The 25,528-nt window shown below is 43.7% G+C and overlaps 1 protein-coding gene across 10 annotated transcripts in view; it reads left to right on the top strand.

The window, feature by feature from the left end:
- Positions 1-18,949, top strand: part of zzz3 (zinc finger, ZZ-type containing 3) — a 139,626-nt gene extending 120,677 nt beyond the window's left edge. For all 10 annotated transcript variants that reach the window (XM_068036689.1, XM_068036695.1, XM_068036697.1 and 7 more), the window contains 4 exons: positions 6,079-6,234; positions 14,284-14,418; positions 15,859-15,959; positions 17,418-18,949. In XM_068036689.1, coding sequence (XP_067892790.1) covers positions 6,079-6,234; positions 14,284-14,418; positions 15,859-15,959; positions 17,418-17,562 — 537 coding nt within the window. In that variant the 3' untranslated portion in view covers positions 17,563-18,949. The remainder of the gene's footprint in view (positions 1-6,078; positions 6,235-14,283; positions 14,419-15,858; positions 15,960-17,417) is intronic.
- The last annotated feature ends 6,579 nt before the right edge of the window (positions 18,950-25,528 follow it).

Genomic DNA, 25,528 nt, shown 5'->3' on the forward strand with positions numbered 1-25,528 from the left:
CAAAGATACAGCACAGGTTGCAATACAAGAGAAAGGTTAAAATTGCTATAAAACACCAACGTCAGAGTCTCTCTGCCTCAGATTTTGGATGTAATTTATGGCTATTTAGAACCAGTGTAAATGCAGGAAACTTGAGTTCTCTGGTCTTTTATATGGGGTTGGAGCTACCTTAATGAGCTAAGTGTGCTTTTGAAGGACATAACCGAAGGAATGGCATTGACGTTTCGGCATAAAACTGACGTAAAACAGTTCTGGCCAAATTTCCTGAGAGAGAAACTCCATTTTTACACCCAAACTTTCCAGGAAATTCCAGACCAATGTTGACTTGAACAGTACATACTTTAATATTTAATTGCATATCATTGTTTATTTATTTATGCGCTTTAGATAAGTAAGCTTCACATTACAAAAATTTGAATGCAAATAACCTCAAATGGGAACTAATTTGATACAGTTTATGCAGTAACGCCACCTATTCTGAATTATGAAATGTGAAGAATATTTCAGGGAGCGGTGTCATGCATGGTATAATCTTGATTATCTTCTAATAGCGGTTGATAACTGGTAGAATTATACAGGTCAGAGCTATCTCAACCTAAGTGGTTGCTACAACAGGCCACAGCACTTCTGTGCTAAAGAGGATAGAAATCAGCCAAGCATTTTGTCCCTGATATCCTATCCAGTGGGCCATCGCTGTAAAATGGAGTTTGGGTGAGGGCAGGAGAGGATTTGGCTGTAGTTCCCCCTCCACTGCAACAACCCCACCCCATAACCCCCAGTAGAATATCTTGCTTTCACTCTCTGGCTAGGATCACAAGTGAATTTTTTAAAAATTCATTCATGGGATGTTGGCATCACTGGCTAGGCCAGCATTTATTGCCCATCCCTATTTACCTTTTGAGAAGGTGGTGGTGAGCCGCCGCCTTGAACTGCTGCAGTCCACGGGAGGTAGGTAGACCCACAGTGTTGTTAGGAAGGGAGTTCCAGGATTTTGACCCAGCAACAGTGAAAGAACAGCGATATAGTTTCAAGTCAGGATGGTGTGTGACTTGGAGGGGAACTTGCAGGTGGTGGTGTTCCCATGCATTTGCTGCTCTTGTCCTTCTAGTTGGTAGAGGTCGCGAGTTTGAAAGATGCTGTCTAAGGAGCCTTGGTGCATTGCTGCAGTGCATCTTGTAGATGGTACACACTGCTGCCACTGTGCGTTGGTGGTGGAGGGGGTGAATGTTTGTGGATGGGGTGCCAATCAAGTGGGTTGCTTTGTCCTGGATGGTTTCGAGCTTCTTGAGTATTGTTGGAGCTGCACCCATCCAGGCAAGTGGAGAGTATTCCATCACACTCCTGACTTGTGCCTTGTAGGTGGTGGACAGGCTTTGGGGAGTCAGGCGATGAGTTACACACCGCAGGCTTCCTAGCCTCTGACCTGGTTTTGTAGCCACGGTATTTATATGGCGACTCCAATTCAGCTTGTGGTCAATGGAAGCCCCTAGGATGATGGGGGATTCAGCGGTGGTAATACCATTGAATGTCAAGAGGAAATGGTTTAGTTTAGAGATACAGCACTGAAACAGGCCCTTCGGCCCACCGCGTCTGTGCCAACCATCAACCACACATTTATACTAATCTTACACTAACTGTGCAACAGCCCCAACAAACAAATTTCTCTGCAGCACCTGTGGAAGAGCCTGTCACTCCAGAATTGGCCTTTATAGCCACTCCAGGCGCTGCTTCACAAACCACTGACCACCTCCAGGCGCGTATCCATTGTCTCTCGAGATAAGGAGGCCCAAAAGAAAAGAAAGAAAAGACACTAATCCCATATTCCTACCACATCCCCGCCTGTCCCTATATTTCCCTACCACCTACCTATACTAGGGGCAATTTATAATGGCCAATTAACCTATCAACCTGCAAGCCTTTGGCATGTGGGAGGAAACCGGAGCACCCGGAGGAAACCCACGCAGACACAGGGAGAACTTGCAAGCTCCACACAGGCAGTACGCAGAATTGAACCCGTGTCGCTGGAGCTGTGAGGCTGCGGTGCTAGCCACTGTGCCGCCCGTTAGATTCCCTCTTGTTGGAGATGGTGCCCGGCACTGGTGTGGCACAAATGTTACTTGCCACTTATCAGCCCAATCCTGGATATTGTTCAGGTCTTGCTGCATTTTTACACGGACTGCTTCAGTATTTGAGGAGTCACGAATGGTGCTGAACATTGTGCAATCATCAGCGAACATCCCCACTTCTGACCTTATGATTGAAGGAAGGTCATTGATGAAGCAGCTGAAAATGGTTGGGCCTAGGACACTACCCTGAGGAACTCCTGCAGTGATGTCCTGGAGCTCAGATGATTGACCTCCAACAACTACAACCATCTTCCTTTGCGCTAGGTAAGACTCCAACCAGCGGAGAATTTTCCCACTGATTCCCATTGACTCCAGGTTTGTTAGGGCTCCTTGATGCCATACTCGGTCAAATGCTGCCTTGACGTGTAGAGCAGTCACTCTCGCCTCACCTCTGGAGTTCAGCTCTTTTGTCCATGTTTGAACCAAGGTTATATTGAGGTCAGGAGCTGAGTGGCCCTGGTGGAACCCAAACTGCGCATCACTGAGCAGGTTATTGCTAAGCAGGTGCTGCTTGATGGCACTGTTGATGACACCTTCCATCACTTTACTGATGATTGAGAGTAGGCTGATGGGGCGGTAATTGGCTGGGTTGGACTTGTCCTGCTTTTTTTTGTGTACAGGACAGGCCTGGGCCATTTTCCACATTGCCGGGTAGATGCCAGTGTTGTAGCTGTACTGGAACAGCTTGGCTAGGGGTGCGGCAAGTTCTGGAGCACAGGTCTTCAGAACTATTGCCGGGATATTGTCAGGGCCCATAGCCTTTGCAGTATCCAGTGCCTTTAGTCGCTTCTTGATATCACGTGGAATGAACCAAATTGGCTGAAGTCTAGCATCTGTGATGCTGGGGACTTCAGGAGGAGGCCAAGATAGATTATCAACTCGGCACTTCTGGCTGAAGATTGTTGCAAATGCTTCAGCCTTATCTTTCGCACTGATGTGCTGGGCTCCCCCATCATTGAAGGTGCGGATATTTGTGGAGCCACCTCCTCCAGTTAGTTGTTTAATTGTTCAATTGTCCACCATTCACGGCTGGATGTGGCAGGACGGCAGAGCTTAGATCTGATCTGTTGGTTGTGGGATCACTTAGCTCTGTCTATCGCATGCTGCTTACGCAGTTTGGCACGCAGGTAGCTTCATGTTGTAGCTTCACCAGGTTGACACCTCATTTTGAGGTATCACTGGCCTGTCCTGTACACAAAAAAAAAAAGCAGGACAAATCTAACCTGGCCAATTACCGCCCCATCAGCCTACTCTCAATCATCAGTGAAGTGATACCTCAAAATGAGGTGTCAACCTGGCATGCCCTCCTGCACTCTTCATTGAACCAGGGTTGGTCTCCTGGTTTGATGATAATGGTAGAGTGGGGGATTTGCCGGGCCATGAGGTTACAGATTGTGGTTGAGTACAATTCTGCTGCTGCTGATGGCCCACAGCGCTTCTTGGATGCCCAGTTTTGCATTGTTAGATCTGTTCGAAATCTATCCCATTTAGCATGGTGGTAGTGCCACAGAACACGATGGAGAATATCCTCAATGTGAAGGCGGGACTTGATCTCCACAAGGACTGTGCACTGGTCACTCCTACCAATACTGTCATGGACAGCAGGCAGATTGGTGAGGACGAGGTCAGGTATGTTTTTCTCTCTTGTTGGTTCCCTCACCACCTGCCGCCTACCTAGTCTAGCAGCTGTCTCCTTTAGGACTCGGCCAGCTCGGTCAATAGTGGTACTACCGAGCCACTCTTGGTGATGGACGTTGAAGTCCCCCACCCAGAGTACGTTCTATGCCTTTGCCACCCTCAGTGCTTCTTCCAAGTTCTGTTCAACATGGAAGAGTACTGACTCATCAGCTGAGGGAGGGTGGTAGGTGGTAATCAACAGGAGGTTTCCTTGTCCATGTTTAAGATGATGCCATGAGACTTCATGGAGTCCAGAGTCGATGTTGAGGACTCCCAGGGCAGCTCCCTCCCGACTGTATACTACTGTGCCGCCACCTCTACTGGGTGTGTCCTGCCGGTGGGACAGGACATACCCAGGGATGGTGATGGCAGTGTCTAGGACATTGTCAGGTATGATTCCGTGAGTATGACTATGTCAGGCTGTTGCTTGACTAGTCTGTGGGACAGCTCTCCCAACTTTGGCACGAGCCCTCAGATGTTAGTACGGAGGACTTTGCAGGGTCGACAGGGCTGGGTTTGCCGTTATCGTTTCCGGTGCCTTGGCCGATGTCGGGTGGTCCGTCCAGTTTCATTCTTTTTTTATTGACTTCGTAGTGGTTAGATACAACTGAGTGGCTTGCTAGGCCATTTTGGAGGGCATGTAAGAGTCAACCACATTGCTGTGATCCTGGAGTTACATGTCGTAGGCCAGACTAGGTAAGGATGGCAGATTTCCTTCCCTAAAGGATATTTGTGAACCAGATGGATTTTTACAACAATCAACAGTGGTTTTATGGCCATCATTAGACTAGTTTTTAATTCCAGATTTATTAATTGAATTCAAATTTTAACTTCTGCTGTGGTGCGATTTGAACACGTGTCTCCAGAGCTAGCCTAGGTCTCTGGGTTACTAGTCCAGTGACAATGCCACTACACCACCACCACTTGCCGAGTTACCAAGCGTGTGACAGGTTTATATCAAGCAACTTGCTAGCTGTGAGTCAGTTGGCAAAAGGAAAGCAAAAGTGTTCTTCAGGTTCTTGTTGGCTAGTGCATCTATTATCACCCCCCACTGAGTGTATCAGCATATTGGTGTGAAGCTGATCTCTGCTATTGTAGCCATATTTTAGTGTCTTGCTGCTTATTTCAAACCTCTTCCTCATTCTTCCTTCACATTTCCACTTTATTCTAAATCTGTTAATTTATTTGCTTTTTATTCAGTTCTCTTTCTCACACTCTCCATATAGTCAGTTAATTTAAATTTTCTTCCCCATTGAATATCTGATTCAGCGTACTGCCTGTGATGATGAGCCTCACTGTTTCGGTGTTGTAGCTCCATTTCTTGCTAACATCTTTAAAAAGAAACAAAAGCTAAATATGATTGATTAAAATGACTCAAAGATTGATGCTTTGCATACAATAGCTAGGTACTGACATAGGTTTAAAGGAGGGATATTTTGTTTTGACAAACATAATTGATTTTTTAAAAATGGTCTTAAAAATTGTTTAAATGCAAGGGCAGTCTACATGCCATGCTTGTAATGGGTTTAGTTTGGTCTTGGTTGGATTGGAATGCATTATAACTGCAGGGTTTCATGTCTGGGACAATTTCCTCATACGATACCTCCTCCTTTCCTTTCTTGTTACCAGCACATTTTAAGTCTCATCGTTATTCCCGGGACCACCTTGGGTTCACTTGCATCGCTCTCACCTCATAATACTAGCACTCAAGGACAGTATTGAGGGTGTGCAAGAATATTGGAGCCATCTTTCAGATCCCATTTTCAACTTTTGAGAGGGATGTGAAACATTCCACAGCAGTATTCAAAGAAGGGAAGGGAATTGTCCTGGTTAACTCCCTCAACCAACACCATCAAAAATAGATAGGGCATTTATTCATCATCTGTGTGCAAATGTGCAGTTGCAGTTGCTGTCATAAAGCTTTAAAGGTAATTAATTAGTTGTGAATTGCCTTGAGATATTCTACAGATGTGGTAAACTGGTATATAAATGCAAATTTCATAAGAACTTTTTGACGTGTTAATTTCGTAGATATTAAAGAGGTCGATTTGATTAAAATAACAAACTAGAAAATGCTGGACATACTCAACAGATTGCTCAGTTTCTTTGGAGAGACTGATGCTGACTGACCTGTTGAGTGTTGCCAGTATTCTGTTGTTTCAGTTCTGGCATCGGCAGTATTTTGCTTTATAGTTTATTCTACAAAAGCAACACAGCCGAGATTAGATAAATGAGACTAAATTTTGGTTTTTTTTCTCTCCCTTCAAAACTTTAGTCTTCAAACAGGCGCCAGCATCCTCTGAGAAAGTATCTCTTCCAGCCGTCCACCTTCATGACGTCGCACGAACCTCCCGTCTACATGGACATTGAGGACGACAGGGGCAGCTTCTATAGTAGTCAGCTCGATGCGTCTGCAGACGATGAAGTCTCGGTAAGTTCCCCTCAAGACTGTACGACCCCGAATTTGCTGTGGTGGGCCTTGTTTGTTATACATTTCCCTTTTAGCGCTGAAAATTGTTGATAATGGGAGCACCTGGGACCTGGCTGAACAATGGTGGGGTGGGGGGGGTGGGGGGGCCAACAGAGTATCTCATAAACCAATAAGATTTCAGAGAGAAGGAAATGAGAGTGATGCAGATGGGTGAATTATAGTTGGATCAAGTACAGAAAGATAAATAGAGAGGGAAAGAAATATTTGATAGCGAGGAGAGAAAAAGAGACAAAATGGCAAAGTAAGAGTTTTAATTTTATATTGTAAGAATATCTCAACAGCAATTTACTACCCGTGAAACTCCGAAGTTTGAATTGTTCCCTTTCTGGGCCAGAGGGGTTGATTGGCATTGCAGGAACATAAATCTCCTCGCAAAAAAATACCAGTCCTAACTTTCTGCGTGGAGTTTAATTGGCAATTAGTGCACAAATGCAGTAACTTCATGAAACTTGCGGTGTTAGGGTTTGAGGGCAAGCAACCATTCTCATAAGGCTAATGGTGGAATGGCGCAAATCGTCCAGCAACTTGTGGTGATTCACAATTCAAGGATTATCTCTTACTCGGCACAAGTTACTGAATAAATTATGTACATCTTCATATGCAGAATCTCCTCTTCACATCGTGCTGGTGAGGGGTGGGGGTGGTGTGTTCGAGGTCTTGTTTATTCCCAGTAAGTGTCTTCATTTTAAGGAAGGTACTCTTAAAGCCTATTCCTTTTAATTACTGAAGTTTGTCTTGTGTAGGATTTGTTGCCCAATATTTCACTTTACATATGTATGTCACTGACTGCCCAGTTTACTGAGACTGTATTAGATATTGAAGAAAGAAGCCTTTCTCTGTGTACCTTGGATATGTTATCTTTCAAATCTACGTAACTATTGACAGTTAAACTGTCAACGAGGTAAAATTAGAACTATAAAGGCGAATATCTGATCAGTGTGACCTTTTCAGGGTTTTTTAATGCTACATTACATATTAACGTTGAATGTATCTTGGGCAGGATTGTTCTGTGAAAAATGTGCTTCTTCCTCATGTCATAAATTAATTGGATATATTATCTGGTCATTATCACGCAGTTTTGAGGTCCCATGAAAGAATGAGTTAGTTCTGGAGGCAGTGCAATGAGTCTCAATTTCAACACCGCGAAGCTGAGGAGACATGGAAGCGCACGTAGACTGGTGTATAAAGACATAGACATAGAAATAGAAGCAGGAATAAGCCATATGGCCTTTGAGCCTCCTGCACCATTTGTTAGGATCATGGCTGAACTTCGTCAACTCCATTTTCTTGCCCTATCAACCGTTGATTACTTATTACCCAAAAATCTATCGACCTCCGTCTCAGAATGGCTAGATTGGAAGAGGGCTAATTTCAATGAGATGGGAAGGGATCTAGCCAGGATAAAATGGAACCAAACATTGACAGGAAAAGCTGTAACAAACAATGGGTGATCTTTAAGGAAGAGATGCTTCAGGCATAGGCTAGATACATTCCACAAAGGGCAAAATGCAGGGGAATCAAAAACAGGGCTACTTTGATGACGAGGGAGTTAGAGATTATGATTAAACAAAAAGTGGATGTATGGTGCATGTCAGGTGAATTCTTCAAGTGAGGACCAGGCCAAATACAATAAGTTGAGAGGGGAGGTGAAGAGGAAAATAAGACTGGCAAAGAGAGAATATGAAACTAATAGTCAACATGAGAGGGAATCCAAAAATCATTTTAGGACATGCAAATAGTAAGCGGGTAGTAAGAGGTGGAGTGAGGCCATTAAGGGCAAAGAGGGTAATATATGTTTAGAGGCATAGGGCAAGGCTAGAATACTTAATGAGTACTTTGTATCGGTGTTTACCGAGGAAGAGGAATCTGACACAATATCGGTAGAGGTAGAGAGAGTGGAGACGATGGATAGGGTAAAAATTGACATGGAGGTGGTACTGGAAAGGCTGTCTGTTCCTAAAGTTATAGAAGTCACTGGCCCAGATGGCTTGCATCCCAGGTTGCTAAAAGGAAGTGGGGGTGGAGGTAGAGGAAGGACTTGCCATAACCTTCCCTGGATATGGGGGAGGTGCCAAAGGATTGGAGAGTGGCAAACATTGACACCCTTATTCAAGAACGAGTGTAAAGACAGTCCTAGCAACTACAGGTCAGTTAGTTTAACATCAGTGGTGGGTAGGTTTTTAGAAACAACAATCGGGGGAAAAAATCAGGCGCTTGTAGAGGTTTGCCTTAATTGAGGATAGCCAGCATGGATTTGTTAAAAGGCAGATCAAGCTTGACTAATCTAATTGAAAATTTTGCTGAAGTAACAGAAGGTTGATGAAGGGAATGCGGTGGATGTTCTCTATGTGGATTTTAAGAAAGAGTTTGATAAAGTACTGGATAAAAGGTTGGCTAGCAAAATTGAGGCTCATGGACTAGGAGAGTCAGTGTCCAATTGGATAAAAAAAAATTGACTTGAGGACAGAAAGCAGCAAGTCATGATAAATGTTTTTCAGATTGGAGGATGGTGGATAATGGTGTTCCCCAAGGGTCAGTGCTAGGACCACTGTTTTGTTTACTATATATAAATGACTTGGATTTTGTACAGAGTAGAATTTCAAAATTTGCTGATGATACCAAACTTGGAGGAGTGGCAAGCAGCGAGGATGATACGAACTACCTGCAACAAGACGTAGATAAGCTAGCAGAATGGGCAGACAAGTGGCAGATGGAATTTAATACAGGCAAGTGTGAGGTGATGCATTTTGGCAGAAGGGGTAGGTGAGGCAACATAGTCAACAAAATGCAGGACCATCTAACCTGGCCAATTACCACCTTATCAGTCTGCTCTCGATCATCAGCAAAATGATAGAAGGGGTCTTCGACAGTGCGGTCAAGCAGCATTTGCTCAGTAATAATCTGCTTACTGACTTTCAGTTTGGGTTCCACCAGGGCCACGCACCTCCTGACCTCATTAGAGCCTTGGTTCAAACATGGACAAAAGAGCTGAGCTCCAGAGGGGAGGTGAGACCCTTGACATCAAGACATAATTTGACCGAATATGGCATCAAGGAGCCCTAGCAAAACTGGAGTTAATGGGAATCGGGGGAAACTCTCCACTGGTTGGAGTCACACCTAGCACAAAGGAAGCTGGCTGTGGTTGTTGGTGTCAATTATCTCCATCCCATGACATCACTGCAGGAGTTCCTCAGGATAGTGTCTTAGGCCCAACCATCTTCAGCTGCTTCATCAATGACCTTCCCTCCATCATAAGGTCAGAAGTGGGGATGTTCGCTGATTACACAATATTCACCATTCGCGACTCCTCAGATACTGAAGCAGCCCATGTCCGCATGCAGCAAGACCTGGACAACATCCAGGCTTGGGCTGATAAGTGGCAAGTAACATTCGCGCCGCACAAATGCCCAGGCAATGACCATCTCAAACAAGAGAGAATCTAACCATTTCCCCTTGATGTTCATTGGCATTGCCATTGCTGAATCCCTCCCTATCAACATCCTGGGAGTTAACATTGACCAGAATCTGAACTGGACCAGCCACATAAGCACTGTGGCTACAAGAGCAGGTCAGAGGCTGGGAATTCTGTGGCAAGTAACTTACCTCCTGTCTCCCCAGTGCCTGTCCACCATCTACAAGGCACAAGTCAGGAGTGTGATGAAATACTGTCCGCTTGCAACTCACCAAGGGTCCTTAGACTGCACCTTCCTAGCCCGTGAGCTCTACCACCTAGAAGGACAAGGGCAGCAGATGCATGGGAACACCACCATCTGCAAGTTCTCCTCTAAGCCACACACCATCCTGGCTTGGAATTTTGTCACCGTTCCTTCACTGTCGCTAGGTGAATTCCTGGAACTCGCTTCCGAACGGGATTTGGTGTATTTCAAGGACTGTTGTGGTTCACGAAGGCAGCTCACCACCAATGTTTTAAAGACAATTGGGGATGGGCAATAAATGCTGGCCTAGCCAGCATCATCCACATCCCATGAACGAATTTTTTAAAAAGACTTAATGGTGTAGTTCTAAAGTGTATGCAGGAACAAAATGACCTGGGGGTGCATGTGCATCGATCTTTGAAGGTGACAGAACTTGTTGAGAGAGTGGTTAGCAAAGCGTATGCGATCTTGGGCCTCATATATTGAGGCATAGAGTACAAAAGCAAGAAAATTATGCTGAACCATTATAAAGCTCTGGCTTGGCCCCAACTGGAGTATTGCATCCAATTCTGGTCACCACATCTTAGGAAGGATGTGAGGGTCCCTGAGATGATACAGAGGAGATTTATCAGAATGGTTCCAGGGATGGGGGATTGTAGTTACGAGGTTAGCTTGGAAAAGCTGGGGTTGGTCTCACTGGAGCAAAGGCGATTGAGGGGACATTTGATAAAGGTACACAAGATTATTACAGGCTTCAATAATTTAGACAAGGTAAAACTTCCCGCTAACTGATGGTACAAGGACTCGGGGACATAGATCGAAGGTTCTGGGCAAAAGATGTAGGGGGAATGTGAGGAAGAACTTTTTTACACAACAAATGATAATGACCTGGAACTCGCTGCCCACGAGGGTGATGGAAGCGGAGACAACCAATGATTTCACAAAGAAATTGGATGGGCACTTGAAGGAACTAAACTTGCAGGGTTGCGGGGAGTGAGACTGACTGGATTACTCCGCAGACAGCTTACAGGAACTTGATGGGCCAAATGCCGGCCGCCTATGCTAAATGATTCAATGAATCTGTGACTCTTGAATATACTCATTGACTGAGCATCACAGCCTTCTGGGGTAGAGAATTCCAAAGATTCACGGCCCTCTGAGTGATGAAATTTCTCTTCATCTCAGTCTTAAATGGCTGACCCCACATCCTGAGACAATGACACTTGATCTAGATTCACCAGCCAGGGGAAATGGCCTCTTAGCATCTACCCTGTTAAGACCTTGAATTTTGTATATTAAAGGAATAAGAGGTGATCTCATTGCAAATGCCATGTTGGCCTATTCTATTCAATCTCTCCTCATAAGGCAGCCCGAATGAACTAATGAATCTAATGAACATCCTTTGCACCCACTCCAAGGCCAATATATCCATCACTAAGTAAGACAAAAACTGTGCACAATACTCCAATGATCACACCAAAGCCCTATTTAATTGCAGTAAGACTTACTCTTCTCCTGCAACCTGCTTACAATAAAAGCTAACATACCATTTGCCTTTCTAAGTCCCTACGTGTTAATTTACTGTAATTTGTGTACAAGGATCCCCAGATCCTTCTGAGTATCAACATCTACTGGTCTCTTAATTTCATATTTCCCCACATTTTACTCCATTTGCCACTTTCTTGCCCAATCACTGAACCAGCTCTTGGCGTCCTCTTCACAGCTTACTTTCCCAATTAGCTTTGTTTTTGGAGCATAAGAAAATTGAGTGAGGAAGGTTTAGCAATGCAGTGGATTGATAAGTGATGCCTTTCGAGTACTGAAATATTTTCAGCTTTCAGAATATATATTTTTTCTGTGTAGTTGGATAGCTGTTTTTAAAAAGCCAGCACAGACACGATGGGCTGAATGGACTCCAGTGCTGTATGGCTTTATGATGTGTGTTTATATATGCGTGAGAGTGGTGTAAATGTATGTATATACATGTGCGTATATTGTGTATGTGCATGTGTACGAACGGGTGTGTGTATGTATATGCGTGTGCATTGCACGTCTATATATGCACACAGACATATACCTTTGACAGAACATTTTATGCTCCAATAAACCCTCCGTGCAAAGACATTATTACTAACCCCATTCCTTACCCTTGGTGACTATTTTAAATTGGTAAATTTGCTGACTTCCCAACTGAATGAATTAGTCTTTCCCTAGTCCCTATTCAAAACCCAGCAAAATTTTAAAAGTGTTACTTTCAGTTTACCTTCTCTGTTTCTGTGGAAATATCCCATTAACAAGTCCATCCTCATAACTACAGTTTTCCAACCCTGCCACCAGCCTCAGTGAAACTACATTGTATGCTTTCCATTGCGTCAGTGCCCTTTCTATAATTGAGTGTACAAAAGTGGACACTGTTCTCTCTGATTGTGGCCTAACTGATGTATCAATTAATCAACAACATTTTTGTTCTTGCTCTATGCCACTATTTATAAAACCTTCCCCCCACCCCCACACCAAGTCTCTTCTGCCTAAAATTAATGAAGGGAAATTGAATTTTTGTAATGTGTACAGTGCCTTCAATTCTTTAACTGCAGCTATAGACTCAGTTTGATATTTTTGTTTCCATTTCTCAGCAGAAAGTTTCAGAAAATCATCCAAAACATTTATTAATCACTTTGATTTCAAAGCTGCTTCTGTTCCGTTGAACTTCCTGAGAGTCTGTTGTCAGTACTAAGTAGGCAACTGTTTGATATCATTGCCTTTGGTCCAATCTCTTTGGCAGACCAGAGAGTGTCACCTGCTGTGCATCAGGATATAAAATAAACTGCCATGACCTTCAGTTTTCACTCAGTTTTTTATAAAATGTTGTGAAATGATCAATTATATTATTGCAAAGCAGTCGTGCTCAATGTACTTCATAACTCGCTACACTTTGATATTAGGTTTTGAAGCATGAAAGCTTTGACTATATATATATATATATATATATATATAGTGATTTTCCCCCCTCTATCTGATTTTCTGTCTTCTGTGAGATATGATTCCAATTGTACCTGGAGCTGTCAATTGTCATCCAAATGGCCATTCTTCCTGCATGTGTCAGGACTGTGACTTTCAGCAGGCTATTGAACTGACCCTACCTCTCTCCTGAATTCCATACACATCCATTCTCCATTTTGGATCATTGAACTATCATCAGGAGGGGAAGTCACATTCTTTTTTTGCCTTTCTGCCCCTCCGTTTCCCGACTGGTTATGTTGGCCAGGCTGAGATGAGCCTACTAAGCATATGGATATACATACGAATTAGGAGCAAGAGTAGGCCACTCAGCCCTTTTGAGCCTGCTCCGCCATTCAATAAGTTCATGGCTGAACTGATTACTCCATATTTCCACCTACCTCCGATAACCTTTCACCCCCTTGCTGGTCAAGAATCTATCTACCTCTGTCTTAAAAATATTCAAAGACTCTGCTTCCACTGTCTTTTGAGGAAGAGAATTCCAAAGTCTCCAGACTGTCAGAGAAAAAATTTCTCCTCATCTCTGTCTGAATTGGCGACCCCTTATTTTTAAACAGTGACCCCTAGTTCTAGAATCTCCCACAAGGAAAACATCCTTTCCACATCCACCTTGTCAAGACCCCTCAGGATCTTGTTTGTTTCAATCAAGTCGCCTCTTGCTCTTCTAAATTCCAGCGGATACAAGCCTCGCCTGTCCAATGTTTCCTCGTATGACAGCCCGCCCATTCCAGGTATTAGTCTAGTATTGGGCATTGAACCTGCTACCTTCTGTGTATGGCGTAGTACTTACAAATTTACAATTTTTTGATGTGTTTATAGTTCTTAGCTAATCAAACTAGAATTTCATAGAATTTTTTAAAAATTAAGCTATAGCAATTGAATATTGCTGAAAATAGAGACATGTTGTTGAAGCTTTTCATCTTGCATTCATCAGGACAATCTCTGCAAGAATAACCAATGTAAAGGAAAACAACAACTTACCAACCAGCCCATGCTTGCAAAACTCAAAGCCCAGTGTCCAACATTAGATGTGATTCTGTGATTGGTACTGGGTCCAAATCCTGGAACTCCCTTCCTAACAGCATTGTTGGTGTACTTACACTCCAAGGACTGCCGCTGTTCAAGAAGGCAGCTCACCACCACCTTCTCAAGGGCAGTTAGGGATGGGCAATAAATGCTGGCCCAGCCCTCGACGCCCCCATCCCCTGAACAAATAAAAAAAAAACACTGGCCTAGTGTAAGGAAAATAGTTATTAAAAGTCCAGGTAGTTCCTCTCTCACATTAAGTGCAAACTGCTTTCTGTTTCTTTTACAGGATGACGAAAGCATTCCACCTTCATATCGCCACACAGCAGAATACAAAGAGCTGATGTGTTTGAAGAAACTGAGAAAGCAGAAGCTTGACCTAATGCAGGCAGAGAGCAATTTTGTACAGCACATCGGGTTTAAGGTGGGTATTGATCCCTGTGGCCATTAGGGTAAAGTCTGGATTAGAAAGCCTCAGAGCCCAGGTCAGATGGTTTCACAGGTCGGCGCAACATCGAGGGCCGAAGGGCCTGTACTGCGCTGTAATGTTCTAATGTTCTATGAATGGTAGCAGCACTGCTGGCAGTAATATGTTGCTTGTTGAGTACTAGAGTACCAGGACTTATAACGCACAGTGTAGTCTGTTGCTGCTCGAGTCTTTGTTTTATGGCTGAGGTGGATTTGTCAGATTGGCATTTTCTATGTAAAGCCACAAAGTCAAGCCTTTAACTAAACCGGCGATGCAATTCAAAATTAAATTATTGTTTTGTTAGGGTGTTTAGCGGATTGGTAAGTTTCAGGTGCAAGTCAGAAGCACCACTCAGCTCCAGACTTCATTACAGCCTTGGTCCAAACATGGATAAAAGAGCTGAATTCAAGAGGTGAGGTGAGAGAGTGACTGCCCTTGACATCAAGGCAGCATTTGACTGTGTGGCATCAAGGAGCCCTAGCAAAACTGGAGTCAATGGGAGTCATACCAAGCACAAAGGAAGATAGTTGTGATTGTTGGAGGTCAATCATCTCAGTCCTAGGACATCAGTGCAGGAGTTCCTAGGCCCAACAACTTCAGCTGCTCCATTAATGACCCTCCCTCCATCATAAGGTCAGAAGTGGGGATCTTCGCTGATGATTGCTGCTGATGATGGACCAGCCACATAAATACTGTGACAACAAGAGCAGGTCAGTGGCTGGGAATTCTACGGTGCGCAACTCACGTCCTGTCTCACCAATGTCTGTCCACCATGCACAAGGCACAAGTCAGAAGTGTGATGGAATACTCTGCACTTGCCTGGATGTGAGCCGCTCCAACAACCCTCAAAAGGCTCGACACCAACCAGGGCAAAGCAGACCGCTTGATTGGTACCCCATCAGCCACCTTCAACATTCACTCTCCACCACTGATGCACAGTGGCAGCAGTGTGTACCATCTACAAAATGCACTGTAGCAACTCACCAAGGCTTTTGTGACAGCACCTTCCAAATTCGTGACTTCTATCACTTAGAAGGACAAGGGCAGCAGATGCATGGGAACACCACCAACTACAAGTTCCCTTCCAAGTCTCTCACCATCTTGACTTGGAACTATATCGCTATTCCTTCACTGTTGCTGGGTCAAAACCCTGGAACTCCATTCTTCACAGCACTGTGGGTGTACCTACAGCAGCGGTTCAAGAAGACAGCTCACCACCACCTTCTCGAGGGCAATTCGGGTGGGCAATAAATGCTGGCCTAGCCAGCGACGCCCACTTCCCGTGCAAGAAATTTTTAAAAAGCAGCTTTATGTTATTTGTTAAAACAATTAGGAGAAAAGGCAATACATGTTTACCTCTGCTCATGTCTTTTTAATTGTGATTTTAATTGGCAGTGTGACAACTGTGGAACAGAGCCAATTCTTGGCTTGCGGTGGCATTGCCAAGACTGTCCACAGGACAGTTCAGTGGATTTCTGCGACAGTTGTTCGGACTGGTAAGTTATGGCGAATACAGGACATAAATTACTGTTTGCATATTCCTAGTTACAGAATGACATGTTATAATGCGTGTGGAAAAAGTGTTCGAAATACACAGACGGTCCATCATTTGAAAAAAAGAGATGGGCAGAACCACTGGTTTGGATAAGATAAAATACTTGGTATGTGGGTTACTGGAGTTTTGGGGTCACTTTCTGTGATTCCTTTGCCCTTTTCCATGAAACCCGTGACATAAATGGAGTTTGGCGCTTGGGTTGGTGACCCATTTGTGAGAACGAGAAGTCTGTGCCCCAAATATTAAGCTGTCTTTTCTCCTTCAGGTACAGATGGAACTGCTGTACCTTTGCACCATTTTCTGTGCTTTTTTTAAAATGTCCTATGCCCAGCATTCAGAATTTATTTTCTGTGTTTATTTAAAAGCTATTAAACCGCTTTTAATTACTACATTGCGATAAAATTGAGTTCCAAGAAGTGCTTTAAAAAGATTGACTTGCAACTGAATTGGTAATGATGAGCGATTTGGAAAAATGAATCTAGGGTTCACTAGTACAGGGTAACATCGACTTTGAGCAATCACCTTGTGGCCCATCATTTGAAGATATGGTAAGTTGTCTAGTAACCTCCTGGTGGAGGATTGCATTTCTTGTGTGTTATGCTAGCATTGCATCAAGGGCACTGAACACAGTCAAGGAAACAAACTCTTGGCTGGTTGGACTGAAAGATAAGACCATGGTCAGTTCCCAGTGGCTGTTTATCGTCTCCAATGCCAACTTCAATTCAGGGGCTATGAGAGCAGGTTGCATCAACTTGGCTTCTATTCCCTTTCGTGTAGACGATTGAGGGGTGATCTGATCAAGGGGTTTAAAATGTTTGAAGGATTTCCTCTGATGTTGGAAATCAAAAAAGGGGATATAATCTTAAAATTAGAGCTGGACCATTTAGGAGAGAAATCAGTTAGCAGTTTCACACAAAGGGTAGTGGAAATCTGGAATTCTGTTGCATTAAAATATTATAGATGCTAGTGGTCGGTTGGAAGTTTCAAGATTGAGAGAGAGATTTCTGTTAGTTAAGAGCAGCAAGGGATATGGAGCTAGGAACTGTGGAGGAGCAGAGATTTAGGGAACAGTGTACAGAAATCAATAAAAGCTAGTGTATAGGGACAAAAAAAAATTAAAAAGGCTAATGGAATGTTGGCCTTTATCTTCAGGAAGCTGACAGAAAAAGTGGTGGAAGTTATGATAAAGTGTTTAAAATCTTTGGTTATACCTGGAATACTGCATTCAGTTTTGGATACCGCACCTCAAAGAATTTGTTGGTCTGAGTGCTTGAGTTCAAACCCTACCATGGCATATTTTGTATGTATGTTATTAGTAATTGGTGTTGACATGTCTTAATTGCAATTTCAATTCACAGGATGTTATCGATTTTCTTTTGTTCTCCTCCTATTTCTGTAGCCTGTACGAAACGGAGATTCACAAAGGCAACCACCAGCTGGACCCTATCTACAGAGTTGAGACATTTCTGGACAGAGATTACCGCATGTCTCAGGACACCAGTTACAACTACCTTGACCCGAACTACTTCCCAGCAAACAGATGACAAAAAGGGCAGAGTTGGGGAGGACAAAAAAACAAACTCCTAGTGGGAGTTGACTTTATGCTGTTCAGTGCATTACAAAAACAGGCTCCATTTGTTGATTTCTTGCACAGATCGGAAGCATCCTGCTGCTGTTCCAAAAAAAGTGTCCGTAGGCGATGGCTTCACTGGGCACCCTCATCGACCATGGCCCTACGCTCCCCGCGGTCCTTTGTAAGTCATTCAACAGCAGGTGAACATTCCTTACGTACAGTGGGTTTCCTCAAGATGCCTTCCACACGCTCTCTGTTTCTGTCTGTCTCGCACCCTCTCTCGCTCAAATCTCCGTTCCTATCAGTCGATGGACTTGGAGGAGGAAGGGAAGGCAAGACGGTTGCAAACTGTGCAGGCCCAGTTATTTAATTCCAAAGGCGAGATCAATTTCTGTGACAAAGACTGTACCCTTAACCATAATATGATGTAGATAAATGTCTGTGTAGACGAGTATTTATGGAACCACAAGATACGTTAAACTTGCTATTATGTTGTGTAGTGTATAGTCCTAGTGGCACAAGAGGAGGCTGCCTTTTGTTGTTGGAAAGGAAGTTCTAGGTTTTACATGAGAGAAAGAAAGTGTATTGAATTTAATAAACTAGTAAAGTTGATGGTAGAGATGCTGGACCTGGTTATGATCCTGTGCATTGAGCCTGCCTAACACAATCAGCTGCTTATTCCCAAGAGGCTTCTTGCCTTCTGTCTCTATCAGCCCCTCCACTGAGCAACAGCGAAGCACTACGTAAAGCAAAGAATGTCGGGGGCAACAATGAAGAAACATGGATATTCTTCCTTCACACTGCAACCCCCCTCCCCCCACAAACAAAACTGCACGGGTGAAGTTTGAATACAAGTCAGTCGTCAGTGAAAGTGTTTTTAGATGTAATGTGATATAAAACGACAATGTAATGTGTACTAAAATATGGTGAAAAAAGTACAGTGGTAGCAACAGTGTACATCACTTTATAGAAACACACCTCCACCAACTTCAGAATCAAACAGCCCTCTCCCCATCTACCCCTTAAAATGAGAGTTGTCCCCACAACTCATTAACAAAACTGCCTATAAAAGATAATCAAGTATTATAATAAATTCCCTTTTTTTTGTAGTCTGCACAAAAGCTCCATTTGCTGAAAGATTGTATTTTTACTATGTATTTAAATGATTAATTGAAACTAGTCAGCAGTGAGCACGGGGTTCAGCTGCGAACTTTTATACCAGTAGTTGTGCATTGATTAGAACATTTTTGTACGGTTTCAGTTTCTGGCCTCATATCTGTGTGTATGCAATATGTTCTTATACAGATCTGTACAACTGTCAGGAGAGCTGTGAGAAATAAAAAACCATGTGGAACTAGTCTCACTGTATTGTAATCTCTGTCTTCAATTCATTGGCTGAACACCCAATTAGGTGACCTATTGTACACTAGCAGATTTACCTTGGCTCGGTGTCCAGTGCAATAAATTTCATGGGTAGTTTTCATGCTCTGAACTGAATGGAAATTTATTTGCTTTGCCCAATAGGAGAAAATACATTCATAGATGTGGCCTGTTAAATCTCTCAAGGCTTCTCATATAATGAACTACTTTGAAGTGCAGTCACTGTTCTGAAGGTAAATGTGGCAGCTATTTTGTGCCAACAATATTCCACATCTGTCTGCCTTAGTTCAGTGGGTAGCACTCTTGGTCGAGTTAGAAAATTGAGAATTCAAGTCCCACTCCAGAGACTTGTTTTATATTGGTTCATGGGATTTGGGCGTGGCTGCAAGGCCAGCATACATTGCCCATCCCTAATTGCCCTTGAGAAGATGGTGGTGGTCTGTTGCCTTGAACCATTGAAGTCCATGTGTTGTAGGTACACATTCACCATCCTATTTAGGAAGGAAGTTCCAGGATTTTGACTCTGCGATGATGAAGGAGCAATGATCGATTTCTAGTTAGGATGGTGTGTGACTTGGTGAGGAGCTTGCAGGTGGTGATGTTCCCATGCATCTGCCCTTATTCTTCTAGGCTATAGAAGTCATGGATTTGGAAGATGCTGATTAAGAAGCCTTGGTGAGTTGCTGCAGTGTTTTATGTAGATGGTATGTACTGCTGCAACAGTGCACCAGAGGTGTAGGGAGTGAATGTTTAAGGTGGTGGATGGGGTGCCAATCAAGCAGACTGCTTTGTCCTCTGTGGTTTTGTGTTGTTGGAGCTGCACTTGGCCAGCAAGTGAAGATTATTCCATCACACCTCTGACTTGTGCCTTGTGGATGGAGACTCGGGAGGTGAATTACTGCCGAATACTTAGCCTCTCACCTACAGTATTTATATAGCTGGTCCAGAATGTTGCTGGGGGAATTCAGTGATGGTAATGTCATTGAATGTCAAAAGGAGATGGTAATTGGCTGGGTTGGATTTGTTCAGCTTTTTGTGGGCAGGGCATATCTGGAAATGTTCCACTTTGTCAGTGGATTTTTTTTTATTCGTTCGGGGAATGTGTGCGTTGCCAGTTTTTTGCCCATTCCAAATTGCCCTTGAGAAGGTGGTGGTGAGCTGCTGCCTTGAACCGCTGCAGTCCTTAGGGTATAGGTACGCCTTAGCGGAGGTGTCAATAACCAGGGGACATAGATTTAAGGTAAGGGGCAGGAGGTTTAGAGGGGATTTGAAGAAAAAAATTTTCACCCAGAGGGTGGTTGGAATCTGGAACACACTGCCTGAAGGGGTGGTAGAGACAGGAACCCTCACAACATTTAAGTAGTATTTAGATGAACACTTGAAACGCCATAGCATACAAGGCTATGGGCCAAGTGCTGGAAAATGGGATTAGAATAGATAGGTGCTTGATGGCCAGCGTGGGCACGATGGGTCGAAGGGCCTGTTTGTGCTGTATAACTCTGACTATAACAGTGCTAGGAAGGAAGTTCCAGGATTTTGACACACCAACAGTGAAGGAATGTAGGTATAGTTCCAAGTCAGGATGGTGTGTGGCTTGGAGGGGCACTTGCAGGTGGTGGTGTTCCCATGCATCTGCTGCCCTTGTCTTCTAGTTAATAAAGGTCACCGGTTTGGAAGATGCTGTCAAAGGGGCTTTGGTGAGTTGCTGCAGTGCATCTTGTAGATGGTGCACACTGCTGCCACTGTGTTGGTGGTGGAGGGAGTGAATGTTGAAGGTGGTGGATGGAGTGCCAATCAAGCGAGCTGCTTTGTTTTGAATGGTGTTGGAGCTGCACCTATCCAGCCAAGTGGAGAGTATTCAATCACACTCCTGACTTGTGCCTTGTCAGTGGTGGACAGGCAATAGGGAGATGGGATGTGAGTTACTCGCCGCTGAATTCCCAGCCCCTGACCTGTGTTTGTAGCCACAGCATTTATGTGGTTGGTCCAGTTCAGTTTCTGATCAATGGTGACCCCCAGGATGTTGAAAGTGGGGGATTCGGTGATGGTAATGCCATTGAATGTCAAGGGGAGATGGTTAGATTCTCCTGTTTGAAATGGTCGTTGTGTGGCACTAATGTTGCTTGCGACTTACCAGCCCAAGCCTGGATGTTGTTAGGTCTTGCTGCATGTGGATATGGGCTGCTTCAGTATCTGAGGAGTTGAGACTGGTGCCAAGCATTGTGCAATCATCAGCGAACATCCCCACTTCTGACCTTTTAATGGAGGGAAGGTCATTGAAGCAGCTGAAGATGGTTAGGCCTAGGACACTACCACCGAGAAGGACAAGGGCAGCAGATGCATGGGGACTCCACCACCTGCAAGTTCTCCTCCAAGCCACACACCATCTCGACTTGGAACTATATCGCCGTTCCTTCGCTGTCGCTGGGTCGAAATCCTGGAACTCCTTTCGTAATAGCACTGTTGGTGTACATACACCCCAAGAACTGCGGTTCAAGAAGGCAGCACACCACCAGGGGTGGGCAATAAATGCTGGCCTAGCCTGCAATGCTTACATCCCATGAACAAATAAATAAGATGCCAGCGTTTTGTCTGTACTGGAACAGCTTGGCTTGGGGCGTGACCAGTTCTGGAACACAAGTCTTCACTCCAGCCGAGAGGTTGCCAGAACAGTTTGCTTTTGCTGTATCCCGAGGACTTGGCCATTTCTTAATATCACCTGCAATTAATTGAATTGACTGAAGACTGGCATCCATGATGCTTGGGACCTCGGGAGGAGGCTGAGATTGATCATCCATTTGACACTTAAGCTAAAGATGGTTGCAAATGCATTTTGTTTCAGATTTCCAGTATCTGCAGTATTTTGCTTTTATTTTGGTGTTTAATTCACTGCCACTTCTCTCCCAGGAATGCCTACCATGAAGAAGTTCTGCTCTTCTCTCCGGGATTTTCATTTGTCTCACTTTTTCCTTGTTCACCAGCTTTGATCTCTTGCTTTATTTGCTTAAAACCTATTACATTTCTAACCTTTGCCAGTTCCGATGAAGGGTCACTGACCTAAAACATTAACTCTGCTTCTCTCTCTACAGATGCTGCCGGACCTACTGAGTATTTCCAGCATTTTTTGTTCTTGTTACAAATGCTTCAGCCTTATCTTTTGCGCTCAAGTGCTGGGCTTTGCCAGTTGCGGGTGGGAATATTCATGGAGCCTTCTCCCCTTAGTTGTTTAATTGTCCACTGCCATTTATGACTGGATGTGGCAGAACCTCAGAGCTTTGAACTGATCTGTTGGTTGTGGGATCGCTTAGCTCTATCGTGTGCTGCTTAGTATGCATATAGTTGTGTTGTAGCTTCACCAGGTTGACACCTAATTCTTAGGTATCTGATGCTGCTTCTGGCATGCTCTCCTATGCTCTTCATGGAACTAGGTTGATCCCCTGTGTCACAAAAGGTTTTATTTTTGTACTAAGATTTTGGACTTCTATGTGTTTCCAAAAAAAAACAAAGGATGTTGCTTGGTGGAAGCCACCTGCCAAAATAATTGGAATTCCAGCAATGTTTTGAAAGGTAGTTCAGAACAAAGAGTTGAGCTTTATGGGTATTTTGAAAGGAAGTTAAACTTGTAAAAGGACAGGAAGGTCAGCAGTTACAAGGAAATCACAGGGGTTTGACCTTTCTTCAGAGCAACTTCTGAATCGGGGGAGACACTGGACATGTGACCATGTTCACGAAGGTTCTTTTTTCACTTTGGACCCTTTTAAAAGCCTGTGAATTGGACAAAGAGCAGGCGTTTGAAATCTTTGCTTGACGTGCTCGGAGCCAGAGACACAAAATCCAGAAAGGTGTTGCCTCTTTCTGTAAAGCAGACTTGTATCTCTTGAAAAGGAATCCTGCATTTGAAAGGTAGGAGATTCCTGTTGCCTCTGGTCTCTGAAGAATTCCTGCTGCCTTCTGTGTTCCAAGAAAATCCTGAAATCTGAAGAATTCTTCTACTGCTAGACTGCTGCTTCTAAACCCAAGCAGACCTGTTGCTCCACCGCTGATGGAAGACCTAAGTGACACCTGTTGCAGTTACATTGCCGTGAACACCTACCCATCACAGACTGTTCATCAGCCTCCACTGGAGAGACTGAATGGCATCTGACTATTTGACTCTCGGACACCACTGTACAGAAAACAGAATGTGAACCTCCATTACTTTTTATTATTCCGAAGAAACAGTTGTAATGTAAAGCACCCTTTTGAAATCGGTTAACCATTTCTTTTTGCGTGTGTGAGGGTTAAAGGATTAAGTTTTCTCATATATATAATTTCATATAGATTTATCTTGTTAGTAGTTAAAACCTATTATTTCTTTTTGAATAAATAGTTAATGTTCTTTAAAGAAACCTGGTTTGGTGTGCTTTATTCGGGGGGAGAAATCGTGTTTAATTTGGCTAGTCTTCGGTAGGTGGGAAACTTTTTTTGATTTGCAATGACCTGTGGAGTAGTGGGGCTGAATTAACAGTGCATTTCTCGCGCCTTGGTCATAACACCTGCTAGGATGGTAATGATATAGTTAGAATATGCTGGACAATGAGGTTACAGATTGGATGCCCAGTTTTGAACTGCTCAATCTGAATCTATCAGTTAGCATGGTGATAGTACCACACAACATCACACAATTTAGGCTGACACTCCAGCTGCCGCTAAGTCAGTGCTGCACTGCTGGAAGTGCCATTTTTCTGGATAAGACATTAAACCGGGATCCCGTCTGCTCTCTTGGGTGCCCATAAGTGATCCTACGGCACTATTGCAAAGACGAAAAAGGGAGTTCTTCCCCTGTACCAATGTTTATCCCTCAACCTTCCACAGATGCTGCCAGACCTGCTGAGTGGTTCCAGCATTTCTTGTTTTTATTTCAGATTTCCAGCATCCGCAGTATTTTGCTTTCACTAAAAACAGATTGGTCATTCTCATATAATATACTAAAATTCTCATTGCTGTTTGTGGGATCTTATGGCACGGGTTGACTGCTGTATTCCCCAAAGTTACAACAGTGACTATATATTCTAAGTACTTCATTGGCTTTAATGTGCTTTGGGAAGTCCTGAGTTAATGCTCAGCATGATATAAATGCAAGTCTTTCCCTTTTTTAAAAAAAAAATTGTTAATTATGCACCATGAGAATTTTACAAGTTATCGTCTGGCACTTCCATCCTGCTGATAACAAGATCCCCATTCAGATTCAATAATGTTTTATTCCTCTACTGCCACTAGATGTGTTGATCTTTAAAAAGTCTGCAGTGTACTTTTTCTAGAATATATTTTATTCGGAAATAGAAACAGAAAAGCTATGCCAAAATTTCTTAAGACTGAGATGTGCAATCATCTAGTGTCTTGATTTATTTTTGTCCTGGCATGAACGCTAAGATTTGTTTCAGTTTCCATGGTCTTACCGGCATAGGTTTCAGCTGGAGCTCAGTAACAGCACTCTTGCCTTCGAGTGAGAAGGTTTGTGGATTCAAGTTCCACTCCAGCAGCTAGTCTAGGCAGATGCTTAAATACGGATGTGATATTAAACTGGTGGAAATCTGCCCTCTCAAGTAAAAAGCAATATTCTGAAGAACAGAGGAGATCTGCCCTGTGTCGTGCCCAATATTTATCCCTCAGTCAAAATCAATCAAGCAAATTTATAATTTGGTCATTATCACATTGTTGCTTTTGGAAGCTTGCTGTATGCAAAATGGCTGCCATGTTTTCTGTATTGCAAATTATTACATTTCGTAAAGTACTTAATTTGGTTTTGGAATATCTTGAGGTTGTGAAAGAACAAAGAACAGTACAGCACAGGAACAGGCCATTCGGCCCTCCAAGCCTGCGTCGATCTTGATGCCTACCTAAACTAACACCTTCTCCACTTCCGGGGCCCATGTCCCTCTATTCCCTTCCTATTCATATATTTGTCAAGATGTCTCTTAAACGTCGCTATCGTATCTGCTTCCACCACCTCCCCTGGCAGCAAGTTCCAGGCACTCACCACCCTCTGTGTTTAAAAAAAAAACTTGCCTCACACATCCCCTCTAAACTTTGCCCCTCGCACCTTAAACCTATGTCCCCTAGTAACTGACTCTTCCACTCTGTCCATGCCGCTCATAACTTTGTAAACCTCTATCATGTCGCCCCTCCACCTCCGTCGTTCCAGTGAAAACAATCCGAGTTTTTCCAACCTCTCCTCATAGCTAATGCCCTCCAGACCAGGCAACATCCTGGTAAACCTCCTCTGTACCCTCTCCAAAGCCTCCACGTCCTTCTGGTAGTGTGGCGACCAGAATTGCATGCAATATTCTAAGTGTGGCCTAACTAAAGTTCTGTACAGCTGCAACATGACTTGCCAATTTTTATACTCTATGCCCCGACCGATGAAGGCAAGCATGCCGTATGCCGCCTTGACTACTTTATCCACCTGCATTGCCACTTTCAGTGACCTGTGGACCTGTATGCCCAGATCTCTCTGCCTGTCAATGCTCCTAAGGGTTCTGCCATTTACTGTAATACTTCCCACCTGCATTAGATCT

Source organism: Heterodontus francisci, chromosome 8 (assembly GCF_036365525.1).
Source record: "Heterodontus francisci isolate sHetFra1 chromosome 8, sHetFra1.hap1, whole genome shotgun sequence".
In the NCBI taxonomy this organism is placed as follows: Eukaryota; Metazoa; Chordata; class Chondrichthyes; order Heterodontiformes; family Heterodontidae; genus Heterodontus; species Heterodontus francisci.